Source organism: Lampris incognitus, chromosome 16 (assembly GCF_029633865.1).
Source record: "Lampris incognitus isolate fLamInc1 chromosome 16, fLamInc1.hap2, whole genome shotgun sequence".
In the NCBI taxonomy this organism is placed as follows: domain Eukaryota; kingdom Metazoa; phylum Chordata; class Actinopteri; order Lampriformes; family Lampridae; genus Lampris; species Lampris incognitus.
The window spans coordinates 11273792-11295683 of NC_079226.1; the positions used below are offsets into that span (position 1 = coordinate 11273792).

The following is a 21892-nucleotide window of genomic DNA, read 5'->3' on the forward strand; positions in this document are numbered from 1 at the left end:
CCTATCACCCTGTATTGGGTTAAGCAGGTGTAGATAATAGATGGAGGGATGGACGGAAGTAAAACTACATGTATGTTCAGACTGTGGATGAGGAATAGGGACTAAAATATATATTTGCAAGTATTTTCCTCCCTTAAAAGACAGACATTTCATTTGTAGGGGAACATGAAATTTGATTGCCCGTAATGGTGTCGAAACAAAAAAATGACTTCCACATCTGAAAATTGTTGTTAATATTATGGACGCTTTTATGCGGCGGTGGGGAAACATGATGGCTCTAAAGTGTAACGACTCTGTTTGCTTGTGAGGAAAATTCAGAAAACACTTAAGTCAAGCAATAATAACAGGGATTATATAAATATTATTAATAATCTACTACTACTACTTTTGACTCTTAAGTTCCGGTTGCTATTATATTCAACATTTCTGATATGATTATGATATTTCTGATGTGTCATAACATGAGTAAAAACAAGTCTGTACAACTCAAATATCTTGGGTGACTGTTTATTTGCAGTACCATTATCACAATAAAAGCGTATGATATAAATTACTTATCGTTTATCGTGTGTGTGTGTGGGTGTAGGCCTGTGTGTTCAGCGTGTCTTGGTAAGGCAGAGCCATTTCTGCGGCACTTCATAGCTACTCCTGTCTTCTGAGTCGTCGTAGGGAATGTGCCACGAATTTCCTGTGGTCTGAATTATGGTGTCAAAACTGGGAATGGTCTGAAACACACACACACACACACACACACACACACAAACACACACACACACACACACACACACACACACACACACACACACATACACACACATCAGATAGAGCAAACACAGCACATCTCATTTTACATGTTGAGTTTAAAAAGCCACCATGTCATGTTTACATCTTCTCACTTCTCCTCTGTGTCCTTCTCTCAGCATCAACACTTTATATTCATCCTCTTCTTTCTAATGTCACTCACACTTTCCCATGCCCTCCTCTCTGAAAGGTGAGGCGGGTCTATTCTATTCAATAGAAAGGGACTATTCTTACCACCTCCGACATCCCTTTGGCCATTAGAAAAGCAGCCATCTCATCTCATTTATCATCCTTCTCCTTCACTCCTGTTTCCTTCTCCCTTCTCCCTCCTCCTCCTCTCCATCCCTCACCTGAAAGCGGACTCTCCTGGCTGCCATGATGCGTCCATCCACGACCAGCTGGTGGCCTCTCTGCCATTTGAAGAACAGCCGTCGGCTCATGCCGTCGGGGAGACAGGCCTTGTGGTCCCTCATCAAGTCCCGGCTCAGAAACCGACAGTGGTTCCCAGAATGCAACGTGGCATACAGCAGGAAGGGGTCATCCTCTGAACTGGCAGGCACAGGTGGGACGGCGAGACATACACAGATTGGGGGTGAGATGGAGACATTAAAAAGACACACAAGCAAATAGACAGAAATGTGAACAGATATTTATTTATCAGTATATATGTATATTTATATATCAGTATATATGTATATTTATATCGGTATATATCTATATTTATAAATCAGGATGTATGTATATTTATATATCAGTATATGTGTATATTTATATATCAGTATATGTGTATGTTTATATATCAGTATATATGTATACTATATTTTTAAACAAATGTTGCGCAAACTTTAAACACATTTAAAAGGTTGGCAATAAAAAAAGCAAATTAGTGTGTTTCCATTAACTAGCATTGCAGGGATGGATATTATTTTCTTTTTTTTTACTTTTCCCCCTTTTTCTCCCCAATTGTACTTGGCCAATTACCCCACTCTTCTGAGCCGTCCCGGTCGCTGCTCCACCCCCTCTGCCAATCTGGGGAGGGCTGCAGACTACCACATGCCTCCTCTGATACATGTGGAGTCACCAGCCGCTTCTTTTCCCCTGACAGTGAGGAGTTTCACCAGCGGGATGTAGTGCATGGGAGGATCATGTTATTCCCCCCAGTTCTCCCTCCCCCCAAAAAGGCGCCCCGGCCGACCAAAGGAGGCGCTAGTGCAATGACCGGGACACATACCCACATCCGGCTTCCCACCCGCAGACACGGTCAATTGTGTCTGTAGGGATGCCTGACCAAGCTGGAGGTAACACGGGGATTCGAACCAGTGATCCCCGTGTTGGTAGTCAACGGACTAGGCTGCTACGCCAGACGGACGCCCCTGCATGGATATTCTGAAGAAGGCATGAGATCTTCGACCAAATAAAATGGAGGGATGTCATGTAGAATGACTCGCTGTTGTAATATTGGCCATAACGACTCATCAGCTGTTCCTCTATTACATGAAGCCCAGAGACGGTGAAGAGGGCATGCGCTTGGCTTATTGAATCAGGGCCAAAATTACCACTGCACCACAATGAAGTAGTGCAATGTGGTAAATGTGAAGCTTTAGGTCATCCGGGCCCTGTCCGGAGCTGTGCCCGAAGAGGAAACACCGAGGGCAGTCTGACAGGATGCGGAAGCGGGGCAGTCTAAGCTAACTGCTAGCCCATGCAGACTGGCAATTCCGATAACACTGAGATCATTCTGGCGGCGGCCTCGCCTAGCGTTGGCTGTGTTTTTGATGTCGTTGTGTGGAGTGCGGGGAGGTGTGTTGAAGGTGTCAGAATCGCAGTGACAGAATCACTGCACTCTGCGAAAGCAAACTCTCTCTCCTCCGTTCTGATACTCCTGGACCTGTCAGCTGTGTTTGACACAGTGAACCACCAGATCCTCCTCACTACCCTCGAGGGGCTGGGTGTCACAGGCTCTGCACTCTCAATGTTTGCAACCTACCTGACGGGTCGCTCCTACCAGGTGACATGGAGGGGATCTGTGTCGGAGACTCGCAGACTGACTACAGGCGTTCCACAGGGTTGGGTTCTGGGTCCTCTCCTTTTCTCCCTTTACACGACATCCCTGCATTCTGTTATTTGCTCGCATGACTTCTCTTACCATTGTTATGCCGATGACACCCAGCTGATCTTGTCCTTTCCTCCCTCTGACACACAAGTAGAGACGCGCATTGCAGCGTGCTTGACTGACATCTCGGAGTGGATGGCGACACACCACCTGAAGCTCAATCTGGACAAGACAGAGCTGATGTTCCTCCCGGGGAAAGGTTGCCCGCACCAAGACCTGGCCATCACCATTGACAACACCGTGGTGACGCCAACTCGGACTGCGAGGAATCTGGTTGTGATCCTGGACGACCAACTGTTGTTTGCTGAAAACGTTGCATCGGTTGCTCGCTCTTGCAGATTTCTCCTCTATAACATCAGGAGGATTAGCCCATTCCTCACCGACGACATGGCACAGGTGCTCATCCAGGCTCTGGTCATCTCCCGGCTGGACTACGGCAACTCCCTCCTTGCTAGTGCCCCGGCGTCGGCCATCAGACCTCTGGAGCTTGTTCAGAAAGCTGTAGCTCGTCTGATGTTCAACCACCCTAAGTTCTCCCACACAACGCTTCTTCTCATGTCCCTACACTGGCTCCAAGTAGCTGCTCGCATCCAGTTTAAGACTCTGGGGCTAGCCTACAGGGCAGTGAAAGGAACAGCTCCTTCCGATCTCCAGGCCATGGTCAAGCCCTACACCCCCGCCCGACCACTTCGCTCTGCTGCTTCAGGACGCCTGGTGCCCCATCGCTCAGAGGCCCTTGCTGCCAATCAACCCGGTCACAGCTCTTTTCTGTCCTGGCCACACAGTGGTGGAAAGAAATCCCCACTGATGTCAGGACAGTGGAGTCGCTGCCCATCTTTCGGCGCAGGTTGAAAACTCACCTCTTCAAGAACTACTACCCTGTTACTTGTTCTTGGCACTTATTGTATTCACTCATTTAAAAAAAATAAATCTCATTCTTGCACTTTTACTTTAGCACTGGTTTTGCTCTTAGATGCTTGTTTAGATGTACTTATTACCTCTGATGACTAGTAGTTCTCCTGATTTCCTACGTTAAATGTACTTATTGTAAGTCGCTTTGGATAAAAGCATCGGCTAAATGACTGTAATGTAATGTGTCTGGCTGGGAGAGCTGGCATTGGATTGGCTGGGGGAGCCCGGTCTGCTGCGTCCGGTGGGCCCAGGGACCACGACCCTGCCTGGAGCTGAAGAGGAAACACCGAGGGCGGCCTGACAGGACGCGGAAGCGGGGCAGGCTAAGCTAACTGCTAGCACACGACAGTTCCCACAGTCATCCTGGCATTTGTTCTCTTGGACAGTGATTTTGTTTTTTTTCCTTTCATATATTTATATACATACATATGTGTGTTTTTGTAGATATGTGTTTTTGTCTTTGTGTTGCACTGCTGTGGGCTGGGGGAAACGACAAAGTGGTCCTGATTCCTCACCATTTATGTGTAATATCTGTTTCCATTTCCCTTTATCCTATTTTCTCTATCGTTAAAACAACCTTTCCACCTCAGCCAAATGTAAAAAAAACCCTTTTGGCAATATTCAAGCTTTTTTTTTTTTACTTTCTGGCGTTTCCATTCAGGTTTCTCTTAAAATACTCATGGTAAACCACGTATAGTGAGTGAGTGAGAGACACTCGAGAGGACTGGTTTGTGTTCTGCTCATCCTTCATGGTAACAACAGCTATTTAGATGATCCGGTCAAGAGGCAGTCTGCATTGCGTTGTACAATCCTTACGCTTGGGCTCTATCAAACTATACCATCCATCCATTATCCAAACCGCTTATCCCGCTCTCAGGGTCGCGGGGATGCTGGAGCCTATCCCAGCAGTCATTGGGCAGCAGGCGGGGAGACACCCCGGACAGGCCACCAGGCCATCACAGGGCCCACACACACACACACCCATTCATACCTACGGACAATTTAGTATGGCTGATTCACCTGATCTACATGTCTTTGGACTGTGGGAGGAAACCAGAGCCCCCAGAGGAAACCCATGCAGACACGGGGAGAACATGCAAACTCCACACAGAGGACGACCTGGGTGACCCACCAAGGTTGGACTACCCCGGGGCTTGAACCCAGGACCTTCTTGCTGTGAGGCGACTGCCCTAACCCCCGCACCGCCTCAAGCTATACCTTCACTTACAAATTAAGCCCACCTTGTTGGTACTTATTTGTTTACATAAAGCACAATTTCTTCGAATTTAGTTCATTCTATGTGTCGGCACTCAGATGTTTACAGTGTCCATGCTGCTGTGGAAGAAGCACGCTGAGTCTACTCTGTTCTGTTCTACTCTGCTCTGTTGTATTTGTTTAAACTCTTCCATTTCTGTGGTATGCACTGCTGCGGTTTTAGTTGAAAAGCAGAATGACCCCCGCTGCATGTAGAGTTGCCAGATTTCAAATTTGTCAAAGCACTGCGCACGCGAACACAAGCACGTGCACGTACGGGGCGGGGGGGGCAGGGCGGGTTAGGGGCTCAGATGTTCGACTGTGGCACTCGCAGAGTCCCAGATGAGCGCCGCATGAAATCTGCCGGCACAGGGCTTATTTAGATGTAACGTGAAACACTTCTGATCTTATCACTCAGCCCATGTTACCCCTTTTCCGAAAGGGTCGTCTTGAAATTCACCTTGACGAATGAAACTCATCACAATATTGTCCAAATTCCCAGTAAGGTCACATCCAAAAGGCGAAACGACAGTAATTCCTCCATTTTCTTCTGTCGTTATTAGGAATTCTGATGAGATGACCCAGCCAATCCAAGCAGTCTTGTGTCCAATACTCGGCAGGGATTGGTGGATGGTAATATCTAACATCGGCTTTGGTTTGGTAAAAGGGGAAAAAAAACATTAAGTAGTGTTGTCTTGAGAGAAATGTAGGAGAATCTCCCACTTTAAAATAAACAGCGGTCAAACGTCAGTCATGCAGACTTATTCAGGCCGTACGTTTACGTTGTACAGAGAACCAAACGGACCAGACCCGTACAAATACATTGAAAACCAGAATTGAAAACCGGCCCAAAACCAGCAATCTGGCAACCCTAGCGGTATGAGGTATGTGCTCTTGATCTATTCTGTTCTATTCTATTCTATTCTGTTTGCAGGTACTTACATGTTGTCAGTGAAGAAGCAGTGGGCTTTCTGTTTTATGTGGTACATGTCGTTTCTCTCCCAGGTTTTGGAGGGATGCAGCATGTGTTTCCTGCCCAGAACCAACACAGTCTGGCCCTGACGCTCCAGCTCTGACACCACTGCTAACAGCTGAGACAGACACACACACACACACACAGAGGACGACAATGAAGATAAAAAAGGAGGAAAATGTATGTTTGAAAAATAATGCCTGCTATTTGGGGGGTGGGGGGGTTCTCCCCCATTTTCCTCTCCAGTTGTACTTGGCCAATTACCCCACTCTTCCGAGCCGTCCTGGTCGCTGCTCCACCCCCTCTGCCGATCCGGGGAGGGCTGCAGACTACCACATGCCTCCTCCGAGACATGTGGAGTCATCAGCCGCTTCTTTTCACCTGACAGTGAAGAGTTTCACCAGGGGAACGTAGCGCATGGGAGGATCACGTTATTCCCCCCAGTTCCCCCTCCACCCCAAACAGGCGCCCCGACCGACCAGAGTAGGCGCTAGTGCAGCGACCAGGACACATACCTAAGGTTCTAGAGAGAGTAATTTCATTTCAATTGATTTCTTTTATGAACAGTAATAGTGTTTTTAACAGTTTCCAGTCTGGTTTTAGAGCACTTCATGGTACCAACACAGCTCTACTTAAGGTCACTAATGACCCACTGACTGCAGACAGAGGTGACTGCTCAATTTTAGTTCTTTTAGACTGAAGTGCTGCCTTTGACACAGTCAATCACAGCATCCTCTTTCATTCGCTTGGAGACTTGAGTTAGCATCAAGAGCTCGGCTCTTAGTTTATCAGGCTTTTATCTCACCAACAGAACTTTTTCTGTTGTTCTGGGTAACTCTACTTCCTCGATGGATAAGTTGAGTTGTGGTGTCCCTCAAGGCTCAATTCTTGGCCCCCTTCTCTTTTCTATATACATGCTGCCCCTTGGCCAGGTCATTCAAAATCACGATGTGTTTTACCATTTTTACGCTGACAACACTCAGTTACACTAAAACCCACAGTTCCTAGCACCCAAGTAAATCTCACAACTTGCCTCTCTGATATTAAATCCTGGCTGTCCTAAATTTTCTTAAATTTAATGATGATGAGTCTGAGGTTATTCTGTTCGGTCCTCCAAATTCCATCAGCCCTTGTGGTACTAATCTTGGTGGTCTGTCAGGTAGTCTTAAGCAGGCTGCCAGAAATCTCGGGGTAATATTTGATGCTAACCTCGGTTTTTATAATCAAATAAAACATGTTGCAGACCGGCAGTTCTAACAGTCATCCTGGCTGGCGTTCGCTCTCTTGGACAGTGAAATTTTTTTTTTTTAATATGTTGGATATATGTGTTTTCGTAGTTTGGATATCTGTGTTCTTGAAGTTTGGATATGTGTTTTTGTCTTCGTGTTGCACTGCTGGGGGAAACGATGGTTTCTCCGGGTGCTCCGGTTTCCTTCCACAGTCTAAAGACATGTAGGTCAGGTGAATCGGCCGTACTAAATTGTCCCTAGGTGTGAATGTGTGTGTGTGTGTGTGTGTGTGTGTGTGTGGGTGTCCCGACTGACCAGAGGAGGTGCTAGTGCAGTGACCAGGACACATACCCACATCCGGCTTCCCACCCGCGGACACGGCCAGTTGTGTCTGTAGGGACGCCCGACCAAGCCGGAGGTAACATGGGGATTCGAACTGGAGATTCCCGTGTTGGTAGGCAATGGAATAGACCCCCACGTCACCCGGATGCCCTACTCTTTCTTACTTGGTCTTATTCTTATTTTTGCCTTGTCTGGTTTTATTACTTTGTAACATTGTTTTAGAAAAGTGCTAGATAAATAAAGTTATTATTATTTACTCCAAAACAGATTATGAAAATAAAAATAGTAATTGTCTTTAAATGTTTAGGTGCACTAGATGAAAGTCAATCTCTTTCTCTCTCTCTCGCTCTCTCTCTCTCTCATCCCTCTTTGCCTATCAGGACCATCAGTATACTGATAGTCCTGTTTCACTGGTGGGGATTTCCCCTGCTCTTTGGGCTATTGGCCAGGGACACCAGTGAGTCTATTAAAAGCCTGATTAGATAGTGAGATACATATGATTTGTCTGCCTCTCTGTTTGTCTTTCCCTCGGTCTCTTTCTTTGCGGTCACGCAAAATCTGACAAGATTTTGAGCTGGTAAACGAAACAGAACTGTCGTCACGTAGGCTGACAAGACAGACATTCAGACACAGAGATGTGGGCTGGCAGACAAGCGGGCTAGCTGTTGCTAAAATGGCAGGCTGGCTGGCTAGTAATAAAGGTAAAGCATCCATTAGTCACAACACCACAGACACAACATCCTGTGAGCAGGACAAGACTCACATGTAGGAGGAAACCTCTAAAAATTTAAGTTTAAAACTCCAAACGAGGCCACTGTGAGTGTGTGTGTGTGAGAGAGAGAGAGAGAGAGAGAGAGAGAGAGAGAGAGAGAGAGAGAGAGAGAGAGAGAGAGAGAGAGAGAGAGAGAGCTCACCGTTTCTGACTGCTTCAACTTTGTGATGTTTGCTACATTTAGTCCATCTACAACCATGTCAAACGCTGGCCTCTTCTTCACAAACATCTTAAACCTCTCCAGCTCCTAGACGCATCAAAAGAGAGACAGAGAGAGAAGGAGAGGAAGGTCTGTTCACCACGTGAAAAGAGGAATTATAAGGATAAGAAGACACTGAAAACTGTCAGTGAACTAGAAAACATGCCAGTCAGTTTCTAAAGGGTGTCCTACTTGGGTTTGTTCATCCAATACTTGTAACAGTAATACTAATATCTGATATGAATGCTGCTAAATATCAATAACACTTACGAGACTTAAAGGCCATGAGTTTCACAAAACATGCTGACCAATGAGGACAAATCAGCAGGAAACCTGCCCGCTAAATCTTTATGTCTGTGTTTGTAACTCAGACTCCTTTTTTTTGGGGGGGGGGGGGTTCCCCCTCTTTTCTCCCCAATTGTACTTGACTAACTACCCCACTCCTCCGACCCATCCCGGTCTCTGCTCCACCCCCTCTGCCGATCCGGCCTCCTCCCATACATGTGGCGTCATCAGCCGCTTCTTTTCACCTGACAGTGAGGAGTTTCACCGGGGGGACGTAGCACATGGGAGGATCATGCTATCCCCTCAGTTCCCCCTCCCCCTTGAACAGGCGCCCCAACTGACCAGAGGAGGTGCTAGTGCAGCGACCAGGACATGTACCCACATCCAGCTTCCCACCTGCAGACATGGCCAATTGTGTCTGTAGGGACGGGGATTCGAACCGGCGATCCCGTGTTGGTAGGCATCGGAACAGACCGCCACGCCACCCAGGCGCCCCCAGACTCTTTTTTCACTTGTCATCCATTTCAGCCTTCCAGGACCTCCACAACACACCTCCATATAGTAGAACAATGTGCAGTAATCAATTTAATTCTCACATGGATGCACTTTGAATACAAATGAGTTTGAAACTCAGCAGCATGATCTCAAATACATGAGGAGAAGTGTATGTTGCAGACATCTAAAAGTTACTTCATATTGATTTTTGACTTGTGCCAATGACAAAATAATGAAAACAATTCAAATTAATCTGCAATTTGGACGGAGAGGATGCTGCAGTTCTTCCATTGTCCTTCTGATATGGGGGCATCATATTTCAATTCTAAACCGGCAGTATACACTTAAAACTCACATTCATTGTGTCACATAAGCATTGAAAATATGGTGAAAACATGATAAAATGTTTATTGTCTGAATACCTTCAGAGCTCACTGAATATGGCGGTAGATAGGGGTGAACAATATATAGTTTCAGAGTTGACATCGCAACATACACATGTGTAATAGTCACATTGTAAAGAACACAATGTAATGCATCCTTTGGTACTTTGTAGGTCTTTTGATTGTCCCTGTGACCCACCAACCAGGGGCTTCTGGGTATAATACCCTTGCTAATCTCTTGTAATATATATGTCTGCAATGTGATTGTAGCGATGTATATGTCTGACATATACATCGCTAATGTACTTCAGTCTGTCTGTACATTTTGAGAGCTGTAGATGTGGCCCTGAATGTTTTAACACGTATAAAATGGCTTCAGAAAGTATTGAGACCCCTTTACTTTTGGCAGACTTTCTTTTGTTGTAGGTTTAATTTTAAATTATAAACTTGCCATTTTTGCCCCCATCATCCATCCATCCATCCATTATCCAAACCACTTATCCTACTCTCAGGGTCACGGGGATGCTGGAGCTTATCCCAGCATCCCCGTGGGATGGCGGGATCCACTGGGCGGCAGGTGGGAAGAGACCCTGGACAGGCCGCCAGGCCATTAATCTACACTATATAATCAGACTGAATGAGAAGCATCTGTGAACTGCCATCTTCAGGTCTCTCCACAGATGTTCTATAGGGTTAAATTGTGGGCTTTGGCTGGGCACTCAAGGACATTCAGAGAGTTGTCCTGAAGCCACTCCAGCGTGGCTGTATGTTTCAGGTCATTGTTGTGCTGAAAGGTGAACCGTCACCCCCAGTCTGATATCGTGTGCGCTCCGGAGCAGGTTTTCTTCAAGGACTTCTCTGTATATGGCTGCATTCATCCTTCTCTCAATTCTGACCAGTCTCTGCCGCTGAGGAGCACCCCTATAGTATGATGCTGCCACCACCATGCTTCACCATAGGGATGGTATTAGCCAGGTGATGAGCAGTGTCTGGTGTTTTGCCACACATAGTGCTTTGAGTTCTGCCAAAACAGTTCAATTTTTGTCTCATCCGACCAGAGAACCTTTTCCCCCATGCTCTCAGAGTCCTTTAAATTTCATTTGGCAAACTCCAAGTGGGCTGTCATATATCTTTCACTCAAGAGTGCTTCCATCTAGCCACTCTACCATAAAGGCCTGATTGATGGAGTGCTGCTGAGATGGTTCTCCTTCTGGTAGGTTCTCCCATCTCTTCAGACTTCTGAAGCTCTGTTAGAGGGACCGTTGGGTTCTTGGTCACCTCCCTGACCAAGGCCCTTCTTGCCCGATTACTCAATTTGGCCGGATGGCTAACTCTACGAAGAGATCTGGTGGTTCCAAACTTCTTCCATTTCAGAATTATTGAGGCCACTGTGCTTCTGGGAACACTCAAAGCCTTAGAAATGGTTTTATACCCTTGCCCTGACCACACCAGTTTTATCGTGGAGGTCTACAGAAAGTTCGTTGGACTTTATGGCTTGGTTTTTGGCCTGACATGCAGTGTGAATTGTGGGACCTTATATACAAAGGTTAGTGCCTTTCTAAACTATGTCTAATCAATTCAATTTGCCACAGGTGGACTTCACTCAAGTCCTACAGACCTAGACACATCTCAAGGATAATTAAAGCAAACAAGATGCACCTGACCACAATATGAAGTGCCACAGCAAAGGGTCTGAATATTTATGTAAATAAGAGATTTCCATTTTTTAATAAATTGGCAAACATTTCTAAAACCATGTTTTCACTTGGTCATTATGGGTGATAGAGTATAGATTGAGGGGAAAAATGTCAATCTTATCCATTTAAAATTAAATCTACAACACAATAAAATGTGTGAAAAGTGACGGGGTCTCAATATTTTCTGAAGCCACTGTATAAGATGTCTACACTACACTGGATCTTAGCCAAAAGGCCCAAGAAGCCCTAGCTCTAAAAGTGGCCACAGAGACAGTTAGCGTTAGCAACACAGCCCATGTCAGTTTAGATGTCAGAAAAACTATCTATGGGTTTTCACCAGTTTTAAGAAAATTCATATAATGCTCAGTCACTGTAATGAACATATGAATTTTTCTACCTGAGAAGTTTAATATTGTAGCAACAAAGAATAGAAATAAAAGCCAATTAAATCGAGAGGTATCTGACAGGTTTTCAATGGAAACGGACTCAGAGGCTTTTGTTTGTCTGACTTAGCAACAGTAACCAAGGAGCATGGGAGAAGGGCGGGGCTTAACAAAGAGTCATTTGGGCCCATCAGTCATGTGAGGCTAAACCTCTTTAAGGCTCGACAGAAAAAAAAATCTCCCAAGGTCTGCTTCTTTCTGACTACCACTGAAGAAAAATTCTCAAGCACTTCTGACAAATAATACAAATAAGGACTTCTTGGACAACCCCTCTAAAAATCACCTAAGTCATTGCTGGAGTTATAAAATCTTTGCAAAAGGAACTTGGAAAGTTAAAATCTGCATAGATGGGTGTCCGGGTAGCGTAGCGGTCTATTCTGTTGCCTATCAACACTGGGATCGCCAGTTCAAATTCCCGTATTTCCTCCGGCTTGGTCGGGCGTCCCCACAGACACAATTGGCTGTGTCTGCCGGTGGGAAGCCGAATGTGGGTATATGTCCTGGTTGCTGCACTAGCGCCTCTTCTGGTCGGTCAGGGCGCCTGTTCAGGGAGGAGGGAGAACTGGGGGGAATAGCGTGATCCTCCCACGCGCTACGCCCCCATGGTGAAACTCCTCACTGTCAGGTGAAAAGAAGCGGCTGACGACTCCACATGTCTCGGAGGAGGCATGTGGTAGTCTGCAGCCCTCCCTGGATTAGCAGAGGGGGTGGAGCAGCGACCGGGACAGCTTGGAAGAGTGGGGTAATTGACCAGGTACAATTGGGGAGAAAAAGGGACCAAAAAAAATCTGCATCTATCAGGTGAAATTATGTCACTCATTTGTATTCTTTAATATTGCAATACATATTACAACAAAACTAAATCAATTATAATCTTGACCCCCCCACCCACCCCACCAAGCAGTCTATTTAGTCATAACCGGGGGAAAAAAACGCATCACAATTACTGTTTAATTGGAACAGAAATGTCCTGATGTTTTCATGGTGACTTGTCTGACTACATGGTAGTCATACAGTAACTACACACCTCCCGGCAACCAAGCTGGCTTCTTATCATGGTGGATAAACATGACAGAACTGCTGCAGCTGCAGACTGGCTGGTTTTCCAGCTGGCTGACTTGCTGACTGATAAATTACACATCTTCCCGTAATAAATCCACCTGCTCTTTCCTTCAAAGCGTGGACATGGCACAGCGCCAGCTCAGCCCTCTTGACTGCCTTAATACGCGCTGTGTGGTCGAGGTGACTAAGAAAAACGACTTTAGCAACATATAAAGGGATACCAAGTCGAGATATAATCTTTACGCCACATATGTCTCCCACACACAACCCAGTTCTTACTCAGCAACAATGTGAGACTCAGACGACTCTACCGTGCCTCTTAAATCATGCTCATGGGAGGTAACCTTTGACCTGTCTCGCTCCTATCAAAATGTTAATCATTAAGTGGTTATCACTCCAGCGGTTTTCATTTGTCTCCAGACACTCATTTCAGTTCGTGAGATGTAAAATAAATCTTACGGCATCAAAGATGACGCATAGCAAAATATTACAAATTTCTTCCAAACGTCCTCATTTAATCTGATAAAGTTTGTCTGAAATTGACTGGCTTCAGCTCCTCTTCTCTCCCTTGTGTGTGTGTGTGTGTGTGTGTGTGTGTGTGTGTGTGTGTGTGTGTGTGTGTGTGTGTGTGTGTGTGTGTGTGTGTGTCAGTGTGTGTGTTGAGAGGGGAGGGAGGGTTCTCTAAGGCCCCGTTTAGACTGCAGGCAAATTCGACTGGTTTCTCAAATCTGCTTTTTAGGACCGACCGTCCAGACTGTTATTTGCAAGTGATCAGATCGGGTTTGGCTTTGTTCAGACTGCGGCCACATCGTCGACCAATCTGCACTGGTTGCCGTGGTAACGACGTGGGCGTGGGTACGTTGCGCGTGTGTTGTGTGATGTAATATGCTGGCGACTTCTGTGCAGACAGACAACAACAAAACACCGCGGCGATATGTCATCTCACCCTTCAGGCACCGTCAAGTCGCGGTGCAGAACTCCTCCGTCGCTCACCAGACAATATCAGCGACGGAGGAGGCTGGTCTATATCACAATGTACCGTGCTGCAGTCATGGCAGCCTTCGCTAGGCAGCGCGAGGTGTGGTGCAACCCGAAAAGTCTTGACTGGTGGGAAAATGGACTGTGGCATCCACCCCCCCCCCCCAAGAGCTATGAGACAGTTTGCTTCTTCGTCTGTCCGGGGCCTATTGTTCCCCATTTTTTAGGTCGTCTTCCTTCTCGTTGCACGTGGGTTTGAACTTCTGCGCCCAGAATCAGATGTTAACATGTGTTGTGTTGCACTGCGAGTGACGTAATGGACAGTTCGACATCCGATTCGAGTGGCTACAGCGTCCAGACTGAGACACATCTTTAGAAATCCTATCCTGAATCGGATATGAAACCACCTCCGAATGTGGCTCAAATCTGATTTGCAAAGATCAGATTCCAATGTGTTTTCTGCTGTTCAGACTACATAAAAGAAATCAGATTCCAATCTGGATTCGCCAAAAATCGGATTTGGGCTGCCAGTCTAAGCGGGGGTATAAGATGCAGAAAATGCAATCGAGGCATCGACTGCAAACTTTGCACCATTTTATTTTCTTCAAAATCAGAATCGGAATCAGAATACTGTATTTATCCCCGACGGGAAATTGAGTAAGCTAAAGCATATTGTAAGCTAAACCGGATTTTCACAAGCTTTTGTGGCGCCACACTCCACTAAATGTCCCCCCAACATTTTACACCACCAAGGTCCTATTTGAACATCTTAGTGTTTCATTCAGCCAGGCTTAAGTCTGTTGGACTTGAGAAGGCCTGGCCCACTCATCACAGGAAGTAGCCGCCACCGCCATTTTTCGTTTCAGTTGTCTCAAACCGACGTGATCATCGACCCCGTGTTTGAATAAAAGTACAGCACCGCAGGACCAGAAGAAAACACTGCAGTGGGTCAGCCCACAGCGGCGCGCAGGAGGGGAACATTGTCAGTACTTTCACTTTTAGATAGCGGCGGTATGAAAATAGGCTGCAGTGAATTCCCTTCAACTGATTATTTATGCACATGTGTTTGACCACACGCACACACGATATGCATGCAAATGTGCGCACACACACACACACACACACACACATGAAGAACAGCAATAATTTTGTGTGTAAAACATTTACTGTCTGAAAAGTATGTGGTAATGAACTGCACAATTTTGGTTTGAGTACTAAAAAGCATAAATATCATCAAACATCCACATCACTCCACAGAAATGCATCCATTTGTATTTTACACAAAACTACAATGGCAACTCCACTGGCAGAATTGTTTTTTTGATTCCCCCCCTCCCCTTTTTCTCCCCAATTGTACTCGGCCAATTACCCCACTCTTCCGAGCCATCCCGGTCTCTGCTCCACCCCCTCTGCTGATCCGGGGAGGACTGCAGACTACCACATACCTCCTCCGATACATGTGGAGTCCCCAGCTGCTTCTTTTCACCTGACAGTGAGGAGTTTCACCGGGGGGGGGGGGACGTAGCGCGGAAGAGGATCACAGTATTCCCCCCTGTTCCCCCTCGGGGGAGGGGGAAGCTTCACAAGACAGCACAGATGTCAGGACACGGAAAGTCCTCGCAATGCACGGAGACTCCTGCCCAAAGTCCAGCAGCCTGAGACTGTATGATACGACAAGATGGGGGCCGAGGGCAAGGTCAGAAACACTACCCAGGACAAAACAAGGACCATTGACCAGTGTTCTATGGCTTATTTTGAATTTGTTTCCTTTGGCTCAAACCACACATGCACACACACACACGTGTACATTTTTGTTTTTTCATACTTGTGAGAACCTTCAATGACCACAGTCCTTCCCTAGCCCTTAAACCCTAACCATCAGAACTACATGTCTGACCTGAACCTACCCCTAACTCTGACCTGAACCCTAAACCCAAATCCCAACCCTTAAACAGACCATTAAAGAAGTGAGGACCGGCCAAAATGTCGTCACTGTGATGGCTAAAAACTTAAACTGGCCCTCACAAAGATAGAAGTACAAGAGCGCGTGCACGCACACGCACACACGCGCGCACATGCACACACACACACACACACACACACACACACACACACACACACCACTTTGGATAAAAATGGAAACTGGTCCCCAAAAATGGTTCCTACAAATATATCTGAAAAGAACACCCACATACACATACACACACACACACACACACACACACGTTTCAGGATGTACATATATATGAACACACACGTAAACACACAGCACATTATCAGATAACGGTGAAATAAAACACAAATATGTAAACTATTATGATGTGCGCATCAGTAACGCAGAGCTTCATATGGAAAACTTGTTCTGGGGGAGAGTGGGCAGAGATGGGTGGAGATGGAAATGAGGAGATGACTGGAGGAACAGGTGAAAGCATGGGCGAGAGACTAAGTGAAGTGTGAGAAACGAGAGAGAGAGAGCGAGAGAGACAGTGAGACAGAGACAGAGACAGAGAGAGAGAGAGACAGGCAGACAGAGACAGAGACAGAGAGAGAGAGAGAGAGAGAGAGAGAGAGAGAGAGAGAGAATACAGATAAACCAGCCAGGTTTTGCTGTAGACCCTCTTCTGTTGGGGACAGAAGAGGGTCTACAGCAAAACCTGGCTCTGCTTGAAAAGTTCTGTCAGACCTGGGCCCTGGCCATTAACCCCCAAAAAACTAAAATAGTTATATCCCAAAAAAAGGTCCAGATGTCAGGGAACAAAGTACAACTTCACCCTAGGAACAACTAAAATCCAACAACCAACTAAGTACACATACCTAGGGTTGAAGATCAGCTCCACTGGACATTTTAACTTGGCCGTTAATGAACTGAAAGAGAAGGCAAGAAGGGCTTTCTATGCCATCAAAAAGTCAACACATGCTGACATCCCAATTAGGACCCGGCTCAAAATATTCCAGTCAGGGATTGAGCCAATTGCACTATACGGCAGTGAGGTTTGGGGTCCTCTCACAAAACACGAATTCGGGAAAATGGGAAAAACATCCAATCGAAAGCCTGCAGGCAGACATTTGTAAGAGAATCCTCCGGGTCCAGAGGAAGTCTCCCAACAATGCGTGCAGAGCAGAATTAGGCCAACACCCTTGCATTGAGAAAAGAGCCATTCAATTCTGGAAACACCTAAAAATGAGTGACCCCAAATCCTATCATTATAAATCCCTCAGAAGCCAAGAGATGAACATAGAGAAGAGTCAACTGGTCTTGAGGCTCAACAGACTAACATTAGACCGTCTAACACCACTAATAATAACCAGCCTCAGGACAGTGATGTCATTCCTCAACACATTCCACCCAACCAGCCTGTCAATCAACAAAAACACAATGATGATGGCAGAGTCGCTGCCCATCTTTCGGCGCAGGTTGAAAACTCACCTCTTCAAGAACTACTACCCTGTTATTTGTTCTTAGCACTTATTGTATTCACTCATTTTTAAAAAAAAATCTCTTTCTTGCACTTTTACTTTAGCACTGGTTTTGCTCTTAGATGCTTGTTTAGATGCACTTATGACCTCTGATGACTAGTAGTTCTCCTGATTTCCTACATTAAATGCACTTATTGTAAGTCGCTTTGGATAAAGCGTCGGCTAAATGACTGTAATGTAATGTAATGAAACCTATTGGACTGGAACAACAAAACCCCAAAGTAAACTTCAGGGCTATGTGGCTCTAAATAGACGGTACAACATGGCAGAATATGTGACCACGGTGACTGATAACACACTGAGAAAAACCTTGACAATGTCCACACTCAGTGAGCACAGCCTGGCCATGGAGAAAGACCGACACACACAAACCTGCTACCCAGAGAGGACAGACAGGCTGTGTCTCACTGTGGTCAAGGAGTGGTGGAGACACAGCCCCACTTCTTGACCACATGTGACAAATACAAACATATAAGAAAAGAATACCACCCCGAGTTCACAAATATAAAAACACAAATACATTTTGACTCTGCCCAGGCAATCCCCTCCTTATTAGGTGAGAAAGCCCAATGTTCATGGTGGCAGCAAAGTGTGTAGCAGCTGCCACAAAGTGAGGGACAATGAGTGACTAAAATCACTTTATTAATATACAGTGCATCCGGACAGTATTCACACCCCTTCACTTTCCCCACATTTTGTTATGTTACAGCCTTATTCCAAAATGGATTAAATTCTTTTTTTTCCCCCATCAATCTACACACGATACCCCATAATGACAAAGTGACAAAGGTTTTGTAGAAATTTTTGCAAATTCATAAAAAATAAAAAACTGAAATATTGAATGTACACAAGTATTCACACCCTTTGCTATGACACTCAAAATTGGGCTCAGGTTCATCCTGTTTCCACTGATCATCCTTGAGATGATTCTACATCTTAATTGGAATCCACCCGTAGTAAATTCATTTGAATGGACATGATTTGGAAAGGCACACACCTGTCTATTTAAGGTCCCATTGTTGACAGTGCATGTCAGAGCAGAAACCAAGCCATGAAGTCAAAGGAATTGTCTGTGGACCTCCGAGACAGGATTGTATCGAGGCACAGATCTGGGGAAGGGTACAAAACAATTTCTACAGCTTTGAAGGTCCCGAAGAGCACAGTGGTCTCCATCATTCGTAAATGGAAGAAGTTTGGATCCACCAGGACTCTTCCTAGAGCTGGCCGCCCAGCCAAACTGAGCAATTGGGGGAGAAGGGCCTTGGTCAGGCAGGTGACCAAGAACCCGATGGTCACCCTGACAGAGCTCCAGCATTCCTCTGTGGAGATGGGAGAACATTCCAGAAGGACAACCATCTCTGCAGCATTCCACCAATCAGGCCTTTATGGTAGAGTGGCCAGATGGAAGCCTCTGCTCAGTAAAAGGCACATGACAGCCCGCTTGGAGTGTGCCAGAAAGCACCCAAAGGACTCTCAGACCATGAGAAACAAGATTCTCTGGTCTGATGAAACCAAGATTGAACTCTTTGGCCTGAATGCCAAACGTCACGTCTGGAAGAAACCAGGCACCTCTCATCACCTTGCTAATACCATCCCTACAGTGAAGCATGGTGGTGGCAGCATCATGCTGTTGGGATGTTTTTCCGCGGCAGGAACTGGGAGACTAGTCAGGATCGAGGGAAAGATGAATGGAGCAAAGTACAGAGAGATCCTTGATGAAAACCTGCTCCAGAGCGCTCAGGACCTCGGACTGGGGCGAAGGCTTACCTTTCAACACAACAACGACCCTAAGCACACAGCCAAGACAACGAAGGAGTGGCTTCGGGACAAGTCTGTGAATGTCCTTGAGTGGCCCAGCCAGAGCCCAGACTTGAACCCCATTGAACATCTCTGGAAAGACCTGAAAATAGCTGTGCAGCGACGCTCCCCATCTAACCTTACAGAGCTCGAGAGGATCTGCAGAGAAGAAAGGGAGAAATACCCCAAATATAGGTGTGCCAAGCTTGTAGCTTCATACCCAAGAAGACTTGAGGCTGTAATCGCTGCCAAGGGTGCCTCAACCAAGTACTGGGTAAAGGGTGTGAATACTTATGTACATGCAATATTTCAGTTTTTTATTTTTCATAAATTTGCAAAAATTTCTACATAACCTTTTTCGCTTTGTCACTATGGGGTATTGTATGTAGATTGATGAGAAAAAAAGGGATTTAATCCATTTTGGAATAAGGCCGTAACATAACAAAATGTGGGGAAAGTGAAGGGGTGTGAATACTTTCCGGATGCACTGTATGTCTGTCTGTTTGTCTGTTTGTTTTCGACCATCTTATCTTGTTTGTGTTGTTTGTTATGACATTAAGTATTTTGTATCATATATCATTAATGCTTTGGCAATATGAGAATGCTTGTCATGCCAATAAAGCACATTTGAATTTGAATTTGAAAGAGAGAGACAGAGAGAGAGAGAGAGTGACAGACAGACAGACAGACAGACAGACAGACAGACAGACAGACAGACAGACAGACAGACAGACAGACAGACAGAGAGAGAGCGGGAGGGGAAAGGAGGAGACACAGGAAGACCTGCTCCCTGCAGAGCAAAGGCTGTGCTGTCACTGCAGCCTCCCTCAGTGAGGCTGAAACAGAGCTACACTTCCTCACCACATGTGAAAAATATAAATATCTTAGAGGATCACATTTTAAACAATTCCAACTAATAACAAAAGGTTTTCTAAACCTACCAGATGAAGAAAAACTACCAGTCCTATTAGGGGGAAGACCCAAAGAGCTGTACGTTAGCAGCAGCCTATGTTGCTGCCTGCCATAAAGCGAGGAGGCACCGTCGCCTGACACGCTGTTGCTGCTCTGCTTGGTGACACTATGTTGGTTTTGTTTTGTGCTGTGTTTCTTTGCTGCTCTGTGTTTCTTTGCTGTAGTGTGTTTGTTTTCAATAACGTTTTCCAATTATTGTTGAGCCTTTTCAATGTTTATGCCCATGCTTTGGCAATATTACAGTGTTACGTCATGCCAATAAAGCCATTTGAATTTGAATTTGAATTTGAGAGTGAGACAGAGAGAGAGAGAGAGAGAGAGAGAGAGAGAGAGAGAGAGAGAGAGAGAGACAGAGACAGACAGACAGAGAGAGAGAGAGAGAGAGAGAGAGAGAGAGAGAGAGAGAGAGAGAGAGAGAGAGAGAGAGAGAGAGAGAGACAGAGAGAGACAGAGACAGACAGACAGAGAGAGAGACAGAGGCAGAGAGAGAGACAGACAGAGAGAGAGAGAGAGAGAGAGACAGAGACAGACAGACAGAGAGACAGAGGCAAAGAGAGAGACAGACAGAGACAGAGCGAGACAGAGAGAGAGAGAGGCAGAAGTTCATAAAGACAGGATGATAGAGGGAGAGATACAGACACTGGGGCAGAAAGGAAAAGAGAGAGAGAGAGAGAGAGAGAGAGAGAGAGAGAGAGAGAGAGAGAGAGAGAGAGAGAGAGAGAGGAGAGAGAGAGAGAGTGACAGACTGTGGGAAGAGATACAGACAGACAAACAGAGACAGAGAGGAAGAGAAATACAGAATGACAGACAGAGTGACAGAAATGGTCCAGTATAATTATCCAGGGACTTTCCAGAGCTGATATCTGAAACTAGCTCATTGTGCTATGGGGGTTCATATCACTGTTTACCACGCACACACACACACACACACCCGTGTGTGTGTGTGTGTGTGAATAATGATTTGTAGTTAAAAGACACACATGCATGTTTTTAGCAGAATATTTCACTCTTCCGATAACTATCGACAGTATGTTCTGTTGAGACTTGCTTCCTGCAGTACCAACACGCCTCACTATTCTTTCTTTCTTTTTTTCAAGACTATGTTTTTGGGCATTTTATACATTTATCGGATAGCGAAAGTGTAGCGGCAGACAGGAAATGAGGTAGAGAGAGGGATATGACATGTAACAAAGGTCGCCGGCTGGAATCGAACCGGCAACAGCTGTGGCCATTCGGCATGCGCCGTAACAATTCGGCGACGGAGGCGCTCCGCATCACTATTCTTTAACTTCTTTTTTTTTATTCAATTTTTCCATGGAAGAAGGGGGAGGGGTGGGGGCGGGGATGATGGATAAAAAAACGAGGCACGGCACTTACATAAGAGAAATTATATAGTGAAATTAAATAATCATTGTATACATGGATCCGATTCATACCCAATGTCCCCAATTCAATCATCTGTCCACCGTTAGTACCCACTTAAGTCCCAAATTATATTCAACTCCCCGAGATCCCAACGGTCTCTTCCATTTCTGCAGGAAAAAGACGAGTCCTTCCATCAATACAGTGTCTTGCTTTTTCCAGAGCCACAACCTCGCAGATCAGAGATTTCCACAGGGGGGGGGGGGGGGTCATCCCCGACTCACTCCACCGTGACGGCTTTCCTCGCCAGCATCAGAAGCGGCCGAACCACTTCCACTTTACATTT

The 21892-nt window shown here is 45.8% G+C and overlaps 1 protein-coding gene across 1 annotated transcript in view; it reads right to left on the reverse strand.

Moving 5' to 3' along the window:
• Window positions 1–519: 519 nt before the first annotated feature.
• The window catches only part of prorp (protein only RNase P catalytic subunit), a 29132-nt gene continuing 7759 nt past the window's right edge, over window positions 520–21892 (reverse strand). Inside the window, exons 7-10 of the mRNA XM_056296214.1 lie at window positions 8539–8643; window positions 6023–6171; window positions 1152–1350; window positions 520–725 (exon numbers count right to left, since the gene is read on the reverse strand). Coding sequence (XP_056152189.1) covers window positions 597–725; window positions 1152–1350; window positions 6023–6171; window positions 8539–8643 — 582 coding nt within the window. The 3' untranslated portion in view covers window positions 520–596. The remainder of the gene's footprint in view (window positions 726–1151; window positions 1351–6022; window positions 6172–8538; window positions 8644–21892) is intronic.